This window comes from Ranitomeya variabilis, chromosome 1 (genome assembly GCF_051348905.1).
Source record: "Ranitomeya variabilis isolate aRanVar5 chromosome 1, aRanVar5.hap1, whole genome shotgun sequence".
Classification (NCBI taxonomy): domain Eukaryota; kingdom Metazoa; phylum Chordata; class Amphibia; order Anura; family Dendrobatidae; genus Ranitomeya; species Ranitomeya variabilis.
The window spans coordinates 608,294,960-608,314,119 of NC_135232.1; the positions used below are offsets into that span (position 1 = coordinate 608,294,960).

Below are 19,160 nucleotides of genomic sequence, written 5' to 3' on the forward strand. Positions count from 1 at the left end.
ATTGTACCGAATTAGGTGTCTGTTCAGACAACACCATGAGGGAATTTGCGGTTTTGCGCTCCCGCAACCGCCGGTCAATTTGAATAGCCAGTGCCATAGTATCATTCAGACCTGTGGGAATGGGAAAACCCACCATAACATTCTTAATGGCTTCAGAAAGGCCATTTCTAAAATTAGCGGTCAGTGCACACTCGTTCCAATGTGTCAGCACGGACCATTTCCGAAATTTTTGGCAATACACTTCAGCCTCGTCCTGCCCCTGAGACATAGCCAGCAAGGCCTTTTCTGCCTGAATCTCAAGATTGGGTTCCTCATAAAGTAAACCGAGCGCCAGAAAAAACGCATCAAGATCAGCCAATGCCGGATCTCCTGGCGCCAGCGAAAAAGCCCAATCCTGAGGGTCGCCCCGTAAGAACGAAATAACAATTTTTACTTGCTGAGCAGAATCTCCAGATGAACAGGGTCTCAGGGACAAAAACAATTTACAATTATTCACGAAATTCCTAAACTTAAACCTGTCTCCGGAAAACAGTTCAGGAATCGGTATTTTAGGTTCTGACCTAGGATTTCTGATAACATAGTCTTGTATGCCCTGCACACGAGTAGCCAGCTGGTCCACACTTGTAATCAAGGTCTGGACATTCATGTCTGCAGCAAGCATAGCCACTCTGAGGTAAAGGGGAAGAAGAAAAAAAAAACAACTCAGAATCTTCTTTCTTATAATCCCTCTTCTGCAATGCATTAAACATTTAATATTGGCCTGGCAAACTGTTATGACCCCAATGGCGAGGGTCTCAGAGGAACGTGGAAGTCTGCAGAATACAAAAATCCAGCTCATAGTGTAGTGGTAACTGGGTTGACCATATATCTACTCCTAACGCCAACACTAGAAGTAGCCGGGGATCATTCCTACGTTGATTCTAGATGACACGCGCCAGCCGGAGAATCTAGCTACCCCTAGTAGAGGAAAACAAAGACCTTTCTTGCCTCCAGAGAAGGGGACCCCAAAGCTGGATAGAAGCCCCCCACAAATAATGACGGTGAGATAAGAGGAAATGACAAACACAGAAATGAACCAGGTTTAGCACAGAGAGGCCCGCTTACTGATAGCAGAATAAAGAAAGGTAACTTATATGGTCAACAAAAACCCTATCAAAATCCACACTGGAAATTCAAGAACCCCCGAACCGTCTAACGGTCCGGGGGGAGAACACCAGCCCCCCTAGAGCTTCCAGCAAAGGTCAGGATAAAGATTAGGAACAAGCTGGACAAAAATACAAAACCAAAACAAATAGCAAAAAGCAAAAGGCAGACTTAGCTGATATAACTGGAACCAGGATCAGTAGACAAGAGCACAGCAGACTAGCTCTGATAACTACGTTGCCAGGCATTGAACTGAAGGTCCAGGGAGCTTATATAGCAACACCCCTGACTAACGACCCAGGTGCGGATAAAAGGAATGACAGAAAAACCAGAGTCAAAAAACTAGTAACCACTAGAGGGAGCAAAAAGCAAATTCACAACACTCCATGGCCTGTATGCATGCTCACCACACAACCTCCATGGCCTGTATGCACGCTTACCACGCAAGACTCCACTGCTGAAGAAAAAGCATGTTCAAGCACCTTTACAGTTTGCTCAACAACATTCAGACAAGCCTGTGAAATACTGGAAGAATATAGTCTGGTCAGATGGGAACAAAATTGAACTCTTTGGATGCCATAAAACACACCATGTTTGGAGTCCAAAAAGCACGGCTCATCAACCCCAAAAAACACCAGACCAACACTTGGTGTTTGGAGGTGGAAACATCATGATGTGGGGCTGGTTTCCAGCATATACACAGACAAACTTCATGTAAATGAAGGAAGGATAATGGACAAATGTACTGAGACATTCTTGATAAAAATCTGCTGCCATATACCAGGATGATGAAGATGAAACAAGTGTGAACATTCCAGCAAGACAATGATCCCAAACACACAACCTAGGAAACTCAATAGGTTTCAGAGAAAGAAAATAAAGCTTCTATAATGGCCGAGCCGATCACCGAACCTGAATCCAAAAGAAAATTTATGGAAGGAACTAAAGCTAAGAGTTCATAGAATGTAACATCACCGCTCCTCACATATAATGCTATATTACAGGAGTGACATCACCGCTCCTCACATATAATGATATATTACAGCAGTGACATCACCGCTCCTCACATATAATGATATATTACAGCAGTGACATCACCGCTCCTCACATATAATGATATATTACAGCAGTGACATCACCACTCCCCACATATGATATATTACAGCAGTGACATCATCGCTCCTCACATATAATGATATATTACAGCAGTGACATCACCGCTCCTCACATATAATGCTATATTACAGGAGTGACATCACCGCTCCTCACATATAATGATATATTACAGCAGTGACATCACCGCTCCTCGCATATAATGATATATTACAGCAGTGACATCACCGCTCCTCACATATAATGATATATTACAGCAGTGACATCACCGCTCCTCACATATAATGATATATTACAGTAGTGACATCACCGCTCCTCACATATAATGATATATTACATCAGTGACATCACCACTCCCCACATATAATGATATATTACAGCAGTGACATCACCGCTCCTCACATATAATGATATATTACCGCAGTGACATCACCGCTCCTCATATATAATGATATATTACAGCAGTGACATCACCGCTCCTCACATATAATGATATATTACAGCAGTGACATCACCGCTCCTCACATATAATGATATATTACAGCAGTGACATCACCGCTCCCCACATATAATGATATATTACAGCAGTGACATCACCGCTCCTCACATATAATGATATATTACAGCAGTGACATCACCGCTCCCCACATATAATGATATATTACATCAGTGACATCACCGCTCCCCACATATAATGCTATATTACAGCAGTGATATCACCGCTCCTCACATATAATGATATATTACAGCAGTGACATCACCGCTCCTCACATATAATGATATATTACAGCAGTGACATCACCGCTCCTCACATATAATGATATATTACAGCAGTGACATCACCGCTCCTCACATATAATGATATATTACAGCAGTGACATCACCGCTCCCCACATATAATGATATATTACAGCAGTGACATCACCGCTCCTCACATATAATGATATATTACAGCAGTGACATCACCGCTCCTCACATATAATGATATATTACAGCAGTGACATCACCACTCCCCACATATAATGATATATTACAGCAGTGACATCACCGCTCCTCACATATAATGCTATATTACAGGAGTGACATCACCGCTCCTCACATATAATGATATATTACAGCAGTGACATCACCACTCCCCACATATAATGATATATTACAGCAGTGACATCACCACTCCCCACATATAATGATATATTACCGCAGTGACATCACCGCTCCCCACATATAATGATATATTACAGCAGTGACATCTCCGCTCCTCACATATAATGATATATTACAGCAGTGACATCACCGCTCCTCACATATAATGATATATTACAGCAGTGACATCACCGCTCCTCACATATAATGATATATTACAGCAGTGACATCACCGCTCCTCACATATAATGATATATTACAGCAGTGATATCACCGCTCCCCACATATAATGATATATTACAGCTGTGACATCACCGCTCCCCACATATAACGATATATTACAGCAGTGACATCACCGCTCCTCACATATAATGATATATTACAGCAGTGACATCACCGCTCCTCACATATAATGATATATTACAGCAGTGACATCACCGCTCCTCACATATAATGATATATTACAGCAGTGACATCACCACTCCTCACATATAATGATATATTACAGCAGTGACATCACCGCTCCTCACATATCATATATTACAGCAGTGACATCGCCGCTCCTCACATATAATGATATATTACAGCAGTGACATCACCGCTCCTCACATATAATGATATATTACAGCAGTGATATCACCGCTCCCCACATATAATGATATATTACAGCTGTGACATCACCGCTCCCCACATATAACGATATATTACAGCAGTGACATCACCGCTCCTCACATATAATGATATATTACAGCAGTGACATCACCGCTCCTCACATATAATGATATATTACAGCAGTGACATCACCGCTCCTCACATATAATGATATATTACAGCAGTGACATCACCACTCCTCACATATAATGATATATTACAGCAGTGACATCACCGCTCCTCACATATCATATATTACAGCAGTGACATCACCGCTCCTCACATATAATGATATATTACAGCAGTGACATCACCGCTCCTCACATATAATGATATATTACAGCAGTGACATCATTACTCCTCACATATAATGATATATTACAGCAGTGACATCACCGCTCCTCACATATAATGATATATTACAGCAGTGACATCACCGCTCCCCACATATAATGATATATTACAGCAGTGACATCACCGCTCCTCACATATAATGCTATATTACAGCAGTGACATCACCGCCCCTCACATATAATGATATATTACAGCAGTGACATCACCGGTCCCCACATATAATGATATATTACAGCAGTGACATCACCGCTCCTCACATATAATGATATATTACAGCAGTGACATCACCGCCCCTCACATATAATGATATATTACAGCAGTGACATCACCGCTCCCCACATATAATGATATATTACAGCAGTGACATCACCGCTCCCCACATATAATGATATATTACATCAGTGACATCACCGCTCCTCACATATAATTATACAATACAGCAGTGACATCACCGCTCCTCGCATATAATGATATATTACAGCAGTGACATCACCGCTCCTCACATATAATGATATATTACAGCAGTGACATCACCGCTCCTCACATATAATGATATATTACAGCAGTGACATCACCGCTCCTCACATATAATGATATATTACAGCAGTGACATCACCGCTCCTCACATATAATGATATATTACAGCAGTGACATCACCGCTCCTCACATATAATGATATATTACAGCAGTGACATCACCGCTCCTCACATATAATGATATATTACAGCAGTGACATCACCGCTCCCCACATATAATGATATATTACAGCAGTGACATCACCGCTCCTCACATATAATGCTATATTACAGCAGTGACATCACCGCTCCTCACATATAATGATATATTACAGCAGTGACATCACCGCTCCTCACATATAATGATATATTACAGCAGTGACATCACCGCTCCTCACATATAATGATATATTACAGCAGTAACATCACCGCTCCTCACATATAATGATATATTACAGCAGTGACATCACCGCTCCTCACATATAATGATATATTACAGCAGTGACATCACCGCTCCTCACATATAATGATATATTACAGCAGTGACATCACCGCTCCCCACATATAATGATATATTACAGCAGTGACATCACCGCTCCTCATATATAATGATATATTACAGCAGTGACATCACCGCTCCTCACATATAATGCTATATTACAGCAGTGACATCACCGCTCCCCACATATAATGATATATTACAGCAGTGACATCACCGCTCCTCACATATAATGATATATTACAGCAGTGACATCTCCGCTCCTCACATATAATGATATATTACAGCAGTGACATCACCCCTCCTCACATATGATATATTACAGTAGTGACATCACCGCTCCCCACATATAATGATATATTACAGCAGTGACATCACCGCTCCTCACATATAATGATATATTACAGCAGTGACATCACCGCTCCTCACATATGATATATTACAGCAGTGACATCACCGCTCCTCACATATAATGATATATTACAGCAGTGACATCACCGCTCCTCACATATAATGATATATTACAGCAGTGACATCACCGCTCCTCACATATAATGATATATTACAGCAGTGACATCACCGCTCCTCACATATAATGATATATTACAGCAGTGACATCACCGCTCCCCACATATAATGATATATTACAGCAGTGACATCACCGCTCCTCATATATAATGATATATTACAGCAGTGACATCACCGCTCCCCACATATAATGATATATTACAGCAGTGACATCACCGCTCCTCACATATAATGATGTATTACAGGAGTGACATCACCGCTCCCCACATATAATGATATATTACAGCAGTGACATCACCGCTCCTCACATATAATGATATATTACAGCACTGACATCACCGCTCCTCACATATAATGATATATTACAGCAGTGACATCACCGCTCCTCACATATAATGATATATTACAGCAGTGACATCACCGCTCCCCACATATAATGATATATTACAGCAGTGACATCACCGCTCCTCACATATAATGATATATTACAGCAGTGACATCACCGCTCCTCACATATAATGATATATTACAGCAGTGACATCACCGCTCCCCACATATAATGATATATTACAGCAGTGACATCACCGCTCCTCACATATAATGATATATTACAGCAGTGACATCACCGCTCCTCACATATAATGATATATTACAGCAGTGACATCACCGCTCCTCACATATAATGCTATATTACAGCAGTGACATCACCGCTCCTCACATATAATGATATATTACAGTAGTGACATCACCGCTCCCCACATATAATGATATATTACAGCAGTAACATCACCGCTCCTCACATATAATGATATATTACAGCAGTGACATCACCGCTCCTCACATATAATGATATATTACAGCAGTGACATCACCGCTCCCCACATATAATGATATATTACAGCAGTGACATCACCGCTCCTCACATATAATGATATATTACAGCAGTGACATCACCGCTCCTCACATATAATGATATATTACAGCAGTGACATCACCGCTCCCCACATATGATATATTACAGCAGTGACATCACCGCTCCCCACATATAATGATATATTACAGCAGTGACATCACCGCTCCTCACATATAATGATGTATTACAGCAGTGACATCACCGCTCCTCACATATAATGATATATTACAGCAGTGACATCACCGCTCCCCACATATAATGATATATTACAGCAGTGACATCACCGCTCCTCACATATAATGATATATTACAGCAGTGACATCACCGCTCCTCACATATAATGATATATTACAGCAGTGACATCACCGCTCCTCACATATAATGCTATATTACAGCAGTGACATCACCGCTCCTCACATATAATGATATATTACAGCAGTAACATCACCGCTCCTCACATATAATGATATATTACAGCAGTGACATCACCGCTCCTCACATATAATGATATATTACAGCAGTGACATCACCGCTCCCCACATATAATGATATATTACAGCAGTGACATCACCGCTCCTCACATATAATGATATATTACAGCAGTGACATCACCGCTCCTCACATATAATGATATATTACAGCAGTGACATCACCGCTCCCCACATATGATATATTACAGCAGTGACATCACCGCTCCTCACATATAATGATATATTACAGCAGTGACATCACCGCTCCTCACATATAATGATATATTACAGCAGTGACATCACCGCTCCTCACATATAATGCTATATTACAGCAGTGACATCACCGCTCCTCACATATAATGACATATTACAGCAGTGACATCACCGCTCCCCACATATAATGATATATTACAGCAGTGACATCACCGCTCCTCACATATAATGATATATTACAGCAGTGACATCACCGCTCCCCACATATGATATATTACAGCAGTGACATCACCGCTCCTCACATATAATGATATATTACAGCAGTGACATCACCGCTCCTCACATATAATGATATATTACAGCAGTGACATCACCGCTCCTCACATATAATGCTATATTACAGCAGTGACATCACCGCTCCTCACATATAATGATATATTACAGCAGTAACATCACCGCTCCTCACATATAATGATATATTACAGCAGTGACATCACCGCTCCTCACATATAATGATATATTACAGCAGTGACATTACCTCTCCTCACATATAATGATATATTACAGCAGTGACATCACCGCTCCTCACATATAATGATATATTACAGCAGTGACATCACCGCTCCTCACATATGATATATTACAGCAGTGACATCACCGCTCCTCACATATAATGATATATTACAGCAGTGACATCACCGCTCCCCACATATAATGATATATTACAGCAGTGACATCACCGCTCCTCACATATAATGATATATTACAGCAGTGACATCACCGCTCCTCACATATAATGATATATTACAGCAGTGACATCACCGCTCCCCACATATAATGATATATTACAGCAGTGACATCACCGCTCCTCACATATGATGTATTACAGGAGTGACATCACCGCTCCTCACATATAATGATATATTACAGCAGTGACATCACCACTCCCTCACATTATCATGTATTATAGAGCAGTGTGTACACACTATTATACAGGACCAGTCTATAAATATAACTCTGAGGTCAGTGATCTGTTCAGCTATAAGGGAACATGGTGACCAGGTAACAGATTATGTAGAACTCACCACAGCGGAGGGATCAGATTGTGTGTCGGGCTAGGACACCTACCGCCGGTGACATGACCGCTCAGGGCCTGTCTTACGGATGTGTGCTACCAGACCACAAAACTATTTTCATCCAGGGAACGGAATTTGCACTTTGCCCATTGTTAAAGGTAGAGACGGATATCGACGGAGAGTGAATATGACATGGCCACCATTACTACCTGTGGAAGGGACACAGATAAAGGGGATCGGTCTCCAGATTAATAATGCTGACCCAGAGCTCCAGGAACGCAGTGCGTCCCACCCTAATCACTCGGCAGCCAACTGACGGAGGGGTGGTGAAGTAATGGGTCAATAAAATCTAGATAATGCTGCCATATGTAAATAATACCGCCATATATTGCTGAATGCGACTACCTTACAAATAATGTTCTGTCAGTAACATCCGAACAGAAGAAGAATCTCGGCACGGACTGTAATAATACTGCTATCTGTCTATAACCGCAGGTGCCCCAGAAATTACCTGTGTGCTGTGGGAGGCGAGTCCACGGCCAGCCCTGTACACTCACCCCATATAGTGGCCTGAACCTGCAGAAACACCAGTGTTAGGTAAAAACTCTCAGGAAAATTACCCACAATGCCCAGGGAATGAAGTCAGACCTGCCCGTCCTGTCAGTACAGAACAAGCTGTACCTGTGCCCCCTCCTACCTGCTGCTGTAGGGTAAACAATGCAGATCAGCAGCACCTGCGCAGCCCCGCGTCACCGGGGGTGCCCAACAACTGCTGACAGCATGACCTGACAACCCCAGCACAACTTGACAACTCCACCACGTTCTGACAACCCCAGCACAATCTGACAACTCTGCCACGTAGTGACAACACTATCATCATCTAAGAACATACAGCTAGCGGTCACGTAAAAGAAAATATATATTCTACAGTATGTCATCTGTGGTGTTACATAGGACTGCAGGTGACATCTACTACATTATCTGTAATCAGAGTTATCACTGAGTTATATGTGGTGTTACATAGGACTGCATGTGCCACATACTGTATTATCTGTACTCAAAGTAATCACTGAGTTATCTGTGGAGTTACATAGTTATTAAGGTTGAAGGAAGACTTTAACTCCATCTAGTTCAGCCCATAGCCTAACCTAACATGCCCTAACATGTTGATCCAGAGGAAGGCAAAAAAAACCCATGTGGCAAAGAGTAAGCTCCACACTGGGGAAAAAAAAGTAAGCAGATCATGTGCGGTTGGTACCCAGGGTGGAGGAGAGGAGACTCTCCTCCACAGACTGGGCACCATATTATTGTTAAAAAAAAAATAATAATTACAATAAAAAAATCATGATATACAGTACTCACCCTCTGATGGCCCCAGAGTCTTCCCGCCTCTCAGCAGTGCACGTGGCCGCTTCCGTTACTATAGATGGTGTGTGAAGGACCTGCGATGACGTCGTGGTCACATGACCGCGGTGACGTCGTGATCACGTGACCGCGACGTCATTGAAGGTCCTGCACACACACCATCTATAGGAATGGAAGCCGCTGAGGAGATCGGCTGTTTGCGGAAGGTGAGTATAACCATTTTTTTTAATTATTTTTAACATTCTATCTTTTACTATTGATGCGGCATAGGCTGCATCAATAGTAAAAAGTTGGTCACACTTGTCACACACTATGTTTGAAAAGTGTGACCAACCTGTCAATCAGTTTTCCAAGCGATGCTACAGATCGCTTGGAAAACGCTAGCATTCTGCAAGCTAATTATGCTTGCAAAACGCTAGTTTTCTGCGGGAATATGCATGCCAATTCTGCATGCGATATACCCGCGGCAGGAGTTGCAGAATTGCCGTGGAAATTTCCGCGGCAATTCTGCAACGTGTGCACTTAGCCTTACTGTAAAGAATCCACGTCTGTTATTATGCTTAAACCTTCTTTCCTCCAGACGTAGAGGATGCCCCCTGTCCCTGTCTCAGGTCTATGATTAATAAGATCATCAGAAAGGTCTTTGTACTGTCCCCTCATATATTTATACATTAAAATAAGATCACCCCTTAGCCTTCGTTTTTCCAAACTAAATAGCCCCAAGTGTAATAACCTATCTTGGTACTGCAGGTAACATCTACTAACTACATTATCATTACTCAGAGTTATCACTGTGTTATCTGTGGTGTTACATAGGACTGCAGGTGATATCTACTACACTATCTGTACTCAGAGAGCTATCACTGTGTTATCTGTGGTCAGGGCTGCCACTAGGAATTTCGGGCCCCATACTGGCAAAATTTTCGGGGCCCCCTTGAGACTCCGCCCAGGCTCCACCCCTTGAACTGTCCACAGTCAAAAGATTTTTAAAGCCACCACCACAACAGGGTCGAGCCCTACCCTACTCTAACCTATTAAACATTTGTTAAAGTATCCAATACAATTTAGGTATATTTTTATTTATTTTTCAATTTTTAAAATGACCAATACCACAGAGGGGAAAAAAACCACCGCACCATGACCAGACCACATATTACCACCATATGATCACCAATAATACCACATACAGGGGACAAATACCACCGTACCATGACCAGATCACATATTGCCACCACATATTACCACTACATAGTGACCAAATAATAGCACATGTAAGGAACAAATACCGCCACACCATGGCCGGACAATATATTACCACCACATAGTGACTGAATACTACAATGCTGATCAGTAATTTAAAAAAAAACAAAACACAATACTAATATCACCATAAGTGTCAGAATTCACAGGAGATCTGTACTTCGTATGCAGTGTCTGTGTACAGGTAATACAGCGATCACCGGTGACATTATACACTGGTGCTCTGTATATAGTGTATAAGGTAAAGGTAATTCAGTGATCACTGGTGACATTGTACACAGGACCACTGTATATAGTATTCAGTGTATAGCATCAGTGTACAGGTAACACACTGACTCACCAGTGACGTCTCTAGGTGAAGTCCTTTATCTTTGCTTTTAATCTTCATCCAGCACAGACCGCCATCACTTCATCCAGCCAGGGCTCGTCTCCGCAGGAAATAACAGTTATCTAGAGCACCGCTTGCAGAACACATTACTTATTTTTTTCCCAAATTCGAAACTACAACAGATGAAGAAAAAAAGCGACAGTGTTGGTCTGCACAGTAACAGGACCGCCCCACCCCCATTTAAAACAGTATCCTCAAAAAATAAAATAAATACATTACTGCAGTAATAATATCCCTTAATTAGCCTCTATGGTAACACTATTCCCCATCCTGACCCCCGTGTGTCTCATTCCTGGCTCCAGCCATATGTTCTCGCATCCTGCCCTCATGTGATGTCCCATCCTGCCCCATATGATCTCCCCATCCCGCCCCATGATCCTGCCCCATCTGTCTCCATCCTGCCCCATCTGTCCCATGATCCTGCCCCATATTCCTGCCCGATCTGTCTCCATTCTGCCCCGTGTCTCCGTTCTGCCCCGTGTCTCCATTCTGCCCACTGTCTCCATTCTGCCCTCGTATCTCCATTCTGCCCTCTGTGTCTCCATTCCGCCCCGTGTCTCCATTCTGCCCACTGTGTCTCCATTCTGCCCTCTGTGTCTCCATTCTGCCCACTGTCTCCATTCTGCCCACTGTGTCTCCATTCTGCCCTCGTGTCTCCATTCTGCCAACTGTCTCCATTCTGCCCTCTGTGTCTCCATTCTGCCCCGTGTCTCCATTCTGCCCCGTGTCTCCATTCTGCCCCCTCTGTCTTCATTCTGCCCCAGTGTCTGCATTCTGCCCCAGTGTCTCCATTCTGCCCCCGTGTCTCCATTCTGCCCCCGTGTCTCCATTCTGCCCCAGTGTCTCCATTCTGCCCCCGTGTCTCCATTCTGCCCCCGTGTCTCCATTCTGCCCTAGTGTCTGCATTCTGCCCGTGTCTCCATTCTGCCCTAGTGTCTGCATTCTGCCCCAGTGTCTCCATTCTGCCCCACATGTCTCCATTCTGCCCCTCATGTCTCCATTCTGCCCCAGTGTCTCCGTTCTGCCCCACAGTCTCCATTCTGCCCCGTGTCTGCATTCTGCCCCAGTGTCTCCATTCTGCCCCAGTGTCTGCATTCTGCCCGTGTCTGCATTCTGCCCTAGTGTCTGCATTCTGCCCCAGTGTCTCCATTCTGCCCCACATGTCTCCATTCTGCCCCAGTGTCTCCGTTCTGCCCCACAGTCTCCATTCTGCCCCGTGTCTGCATTCTGCCTCCGTGTCTGCATTCTGCCCCGTGTCTCCATTCTGCCCCAGTGTCTGCATTCTGCCCCTCATGTCTCCATTCTGCCCCAGTGTCTGCATTCTGCCCCAGTGTCTGCATTCTGCCCCAGTGTCTGCATTCTGCCCCAGTGTCTCCATTCTGCCCCAGTGTCTCCATTCTGCCCTAGTGTCTCCATTCTGCCCCCATGTCTCCATTCTGCCCCAGTGTCTGCATTCTGCCCCAGTGTGGCCTTTCTGCCCCAGTGTCTCCATTCTGCCCCAGTCTCCATTCTGCCCCAGTGTCTCCATTCTGCCCCAGTATCTGCATTCTGCCCCACAGTCTCCATTCTGCCCCCATGTCTGCATTCTGCCCCCGTGTCTGCATTCTGCCCCCGTGTCTGCATTCTGCCCCGAGTCTCCATTCTAACCCAGTGTCTCCATTCTGCCCCAGTGTCTGCATTCTGCCCCAGTGTCTCCATTCTGCCCCTCATGTCTCCATTCTGCCCCAGTGTCTGCATTCTGCCCCAGTGTCTCCATTCTGCCCCAGTCTCCATTCTGCCCCAGTGTCTCCATTCTGCCCCAGTGTCTGCATTCTGCCCCAGTGTGGCCTTTCTGCCCCAGTGTCTCCATTCTGCCCCAGTCTCCATTCTGCCCCAGTGTCTCCATTCTACCCCAGTGTCTCCATTCTGCCCCAGTGTCTCCATTCTGCCCCACAGTCTCCATTCTGCCCCACAGTCTCCATTCTGCCCCCGTGTCTCCATTCTGCCCCACAGTCTACATTCTGCCCCAGTGTTTCCATTCTGCCCTCGAGTCTCCAATTTTGCCCCCTTGTCTCCATTGGAGCCGCACCTTCTACTGTATGAGCGGTCACGTGGGGCCGCCGATTACAGTCATGAATATGTGGCTCCACCTCCCATAGGGGTGGAGCCGCATATTCATTTCTGTAATGGGCGGCCCCACGTGACCGCATACAGGAGAAGCTGCGGCTAGGACAGGACACTGCGAGGGAGGCGGGTGAGTATTTTAATAACAGCGGGCGGGCGCACAGGGGGTGGGAGGGGGGTGGGGACAGGGATCTTTATGTTAAACACCAGAAACAACAACAAAAAAGGATTATTCATATCTTCTCTACAGCAAACGCTGCTGCACAGAAGATATGAATGGCGGCTTCAGCACCACGTGTGGGGGGGGGGGACAGCGCTTACTGTAGCGCTATCTCCTGCACGGCACACGGACTGCACAAGGACAACGTCCGTGTGCGGTACGTGTTTTACACGGACCCATTGACTTTAATGGGTCCGTGTAATCCGTGCGCTCCCACGAACACTGACATGTCTCCGTGTTTGGCACACGGAGACACGGTCCGCAAAAAATCAATGACATCTGCACAGATGCATTGATTTCAATGTGTCTACGTGTGTCAGTGGCTCCGGTACGTGAGGAAACTGTCACCTCACGTGACGTGTGAAACCGGCCTAAAGGGGATACGCTTCTGTAACAAGAGATCCATAGACTCTGTGGAACCACAGCCAGGACATCATGGCTCCATCACGAGGGACACAGATTTGACATTCTACAGGATGCCAGCATAGGGGACCACGGCCCTGGCTGAAAAAAATACAGATCTGCTCCTTTCACCATCACTGAACCCATGGCGACGTTTGGGGTAGTCAGGATTTGGACACACCGGTTACCTGGCTCCATGGAGATGTTCGGAGAAGCCAGGTTGTGACCCTCCAGTCACCAGGGCCATGCACCTCAATGGACTGTCATCTTCCTACGCTTGTCGTTACCTCTTCTCTGTCCGTGCCACAGGTGGGATAGTCAGCCCAGGAATTCACAGCTAAAATAATGTGGATGATATACAATACTGTGAGTGATGTATAATAATGTGAGGTGATGTGTAATAATGCAGAGTGATGTGTAACAATGTGGGTGATATAGAATACTGTGGGTAATGTATAATAATGTGGGTGATGTGTAATAATGTGGGTGATGTATAATATTGTGAGTGATGTATAATAATGTGAGGTGATGTATAATAATGTGAGGTGATATATAATAATGTTAGGTGATATATAATAATATGGGTGATGTGTAATAATGTGGGTTATGTATAATATTGTGAGTGATGTATAATAATTTGGGTGATGTGTAATAATGTGAGGTGATGTATAATAATGTGAAGGTGATCTATGATAATATGGGTGATGTGTAATAATGTGGGTGATGTATGATATTGTGAGTGATGTATAATAATGTGAGGTGATGTGTAATAATGTGAGTGATGTGTAATAATGTGAGGTGATGTGTAATAATGTCGGGGTGATGTATAATAGTGTGGGGCAGTGATATCACTACTTGTGGAGCAGATATTATATGTCATTACACTCTGCTCTCCACCCTTTCCTCGCCGGGCTCTCGGTGATCAGCACCATTAGCCCTGACAGGAGACAGACCGGGAAAGCAGCCGTCCGTGTAATCTGTGTCAGATCCTCCGCTTCCCGGGAGACGGTGGGAGATGGCGGCGTGCCAAGCCCAGCATCTGCCCCTCCAGCTGTTATAATCCGCTCCCTCCTCATCATCCTCAGCGCTGCAGTCCAGCCGTTAACCCCTACCCCTCCGCCGTCTCTGCTCACGTTGACGAGTGTCAGCTCTCTGGGTTCTGTCACCTTCATGCCTGCCAGACTTCAGCATTAACCCCGACTTGTCCGTAGCAGCTCTGCCCCTGACCCTTTCCACAGGGAAGCGACTGCTCAGGGATGCCCTCTCCGGCAGTGAGGGGGTTACGGCTGCCTCCGCCGGGCACCGTTCATTCACCGCGCTGCAGCCACTCAGCGCCCTTTTTTGGAAATGCAGCAAATGACTGAGGAGATTCTCATTGGCTGCCAACAGCTGTCACTCAGCACCAGAGGGATATATATACATTTATATCAGCCACGGTGTATATATATGTGCGGCGGGAGACGGAGCGAGCAGAGCACAGCGCAGAGTCACCATGAGTGAGGTGAGTGCCGCACATCCGGGTCCCGCACTCACATCCCGCCGCACACACTGCACTGCGGAGCTCATGTCCGCAAGGAGTGAGGAAACACTGTGCAAAGCCCGCGCGGAAATATGTCCGTCAGCGGCCAAGTGTGACTGTACCCTGTACCGTACTGTGCCCGCACACATAGAGACACCGTGTCACACCGTCCGTGCGGCACCGCAACACCGGCAGCAACAGTGTGTCCCTAATGTGATCAGTGCGGTAGAGCAATGCAGCATCGTACGGTCCAGCCACGGTGCACTGCAGGGTATGGCTGTAGCAGAGCCGAGCGTCACTCACCTGTCCGTGTAGACACTGTAGAGAGTGTAGGTGTCACCTGCAGTCCTAAGTAACACCACAGGTAACAGTGATAACTCTGAGTACAGATAATGTAGTAGATGTTACCTGCAGTCCTATGTAACAGATAACTCAGTCATAACTCTGATTATAATGTAGTAGATGTCACCTGCACTCCTAAGTAACACCATAGAAAAGTGATAACTCTGAGAACAGATAATGTAGTAGATGTCACCTGCAGTCCTATGTAATAGCACCGATAACACATTGATAACTCGAATACAGATAATGTAGTAGATGTCACCTGCAGTCCTATGCAACACGACAGGTAAGGCTACGTTCACATTTGCGTTGTGCGCCGCAGCGTCGGCGCCGCAGCGCACAACGCAAACAAAAACGCAGCAAAACGCATGCACAACGCTGCGTTTTGCGCCGCATGCGTCGTTTTTTTCATTGAATTTGGACGCAGCAAAAATGCAACTTGCTGCGTCCTCTGCGCCCCGACGCGGGCGCCGCAGCCACGCATGCGGCGCAAAACGCAAGTGCGCCGCATGTCCATGCGCCCCCATGTTAAATATAGGGGCGCATGACGCATGCGGCGCCGCTGCGGCGCCCGACGCTGCGGCGCTGGCCGCAAATGTGAACGTAGCCTAACAGAATGATGGCACTGTGCAGTGTATATATACAGAATAATACAGATACTGAGAATTACACCCAGTATACAGGACAGGAGAAGTGGTACTGTGCAGTGTATATATACAGAATAATACAGATACTGAGAATTACACCCAGTATACAGGGCAGGAGAAGTGGTACTGTGCAGTGTATATATACAGAATAATACAGATACTGAGAATTACACCCAGTATACAGGACAGGAGAAGTGGTACTGTGCAGTGTATATATACAGAATAATACAGATACTGAGAATTACACCCAGTATACAGGACAGGAGAAGTGGTACTGTGCAGTGTATATATACAGAATAATACAGATACTGAGAATTACACCCAGTATACAGGACAGGAGAAATGGTACTGTGCAGTGTATATATACAGAATAATACAGATACTGAGAATTACACCCAGTATACAGGACAGGAGAAGTGGTACTGTGCAGTGTATATATACAGAATAATACAGATACTGAGAATTACACCCAGTATACAGGACAGGAGAAGTGGTACTGTGCAGTGTATATATACAGAATAATACAGATACTGAGAATTACACCCAGTATACAGGACAGGAGAAGTGGTACTGTGCAGTGTATATACAGAATAATACATATACTGGGAATTACACCCAGTATACAGGACAGGAGAAGTGGTACTGTGCAGTGTATATATACAGAATAATACAGATACTGAGAATTACACCCAGTATACAGGGCAGGAGAAATGGTACTGTGCAGTGTGTATATACAGAATAATACAGATACTGAGAATTACACCCAGTATACAGGACAGGAGAAGTGGTACTGTGCAGTGTATATATACAGAATAATACAGATACTGAGAATTACACCCAGTATACAGGACAGGAGAAATGGTACTGTGCAGTGTATATATACAGAATAATACAGATACTGAGAATTACACCCAGTATACAGGGCAGGAGAAATGGTACTGTGCAGTGTGTATATACAGAATAATACAGATACTGAGAATTACACCCAGTATACAGGGCAGGAGAAATGGTACTGTGCAGTGTATATATACAGAATAATACAGATACTGAGAATTACACCCAGTATACAGGGCAGGAGAAATGGTACTGTGCAGTGTGTATATACAGAATAATACAGATACTGAGAATTACACCCAGTATACAGGACAGGAGAAGTGGTACTGTGCAGTGTATATATACAGAATAATACAGATACTGAGAATTACACCCAGTATACAGGACAGGAGAAGTGGTACTGTGCAGTGTATATATACAGAATAATACAGATACTGAGAATTACACCCAGTATACAGGACAGGAGAAATGGTACTGTGCAGTGTATATATACAGAATAATACAGATACTGAGAATTACACCCAGTATACAGGACAGGAGAAGTGGTACTGTGCAGTGTATATATACAGAATAATACAGATACTGAGAATTACACCCAGTATACAGGACAGGAGAAGTGGTACTGTGCAGTGTATATATACAGAATAATACAGATACTGAGAATTACACCCAGTATACAGGACAGGAGAAGTGGTACTGTGCAGTGTATATACAGAATAATACATATACTGGGAATTACACCCAGTATACAGGACAGGAGAAGTGGTACTGTGCAGTGTATATACAGAATAATACAGATACTGAGAATTACACCCAGTATACAGGACAGGAGAAGTGGTACTGTGCAGTGTATATATACAGAATAATACAGATACTGAGAATTACACCCAGTATACAGGACAGGAGAAATGGTACTGTGCAGTGTATATATACAGAATAATACAGATACTGAGAATTACACCCAGTATACAGGACAGGAGAAATGGTACTGTGCAGTGTATATATACAGAATAATACAGATACTGAGAATTACACCCAGTATACAGGACAGGAGAAGTGGTACTGTGCAGTGTATATATACAGAATAATACAGATACTGAGAATTACACCCAGTATACAGGACAGGAGAAGTGGTACTGTGCAGTGTATATATACAGAATAATACAGATACTGAGAATTACACCCAGTATACAGGACAGGAGAAGTGGTACTGTGCAGTGTATATACAGAATAATACATATACTGGGAATTACACCCAGTATACAGGACAGGAGAAGTGGTACTGTGCAGTGTATATATACAGAATAATACAGATACTGAGAATTACACCCAGTATACAGGGCAGGAGAAATGGTACTGTGCAGTGTGTATATACAGAATAATACAGATACTGAGAATTACACCCAGTATACAGGACAGGAGAAGTGGTACTGTGCAGTGTATATATACAGAATAATACAGA

The 19,160-nt window shown here is 44.3% G+C and overlaps 2 protein-coding genes across 8 annotated transcripts in view; one reads left to right on the plus strand and one right to left on the minus strand.

Moving 5' to 3' along the window:
* NR1I3 (nuclear receptor subfamily 1 group I member 3) overlaps nucleotides 1-15,543 on the minus strand; it is a 48,759-nt gene extending 33,216 nt beyond the window's left edge. Inside the window, exons 1-2 of one of the 7 annotated variants that reach the window (XM_077260515.1) lie at nucleotides 9,316-9,421; nucleotides 9,176-9,194 (exon numbers count right to left, since the gene is read on the minus strand). Coding sequence is in view for 3 of the 7 variants with exons in the window: in XM_077260460.1 (XP_077116575.1) it covers nucleotides 11,584-11,631 (48 nt within the window). In the remaining 4 variants the exon portion in view is untranslated. Of the gene's footprint in view, nucleotides 1-8,627; nucleotides 8,836-9,129; nucleotides 9,250-9,315; nucleotides 9,422-11,583; nucleotides 11,647-14,544; nucleotides 14,689-15,522 lie in introns of those variants that run through there. The other 6 variants (XM_077260479.1, XM_077260505.1, XM_077260460.1 and 3 more) reach the window with 6 other exon arrangements.
* A 132-nt stretch (nucleotides 15,544-15,675) lies between these two features.
* Nucleotides 15,676-19,160, plus strand: part of PCP4L1 (Purkinje cell protein 4 like 1) — a 97,275-nt gene continuing 93,790 nt past the window's right edge. The window contains exon 1 of the mRNA XM_077260537.1: nucleotides 15,676-15,857. The gene's annotated coding sequence lies outside the window, so the exon portion shown is untranslated. The remainder of the gene's footprint in view (nucleotides 15,858-19,160) is intronic.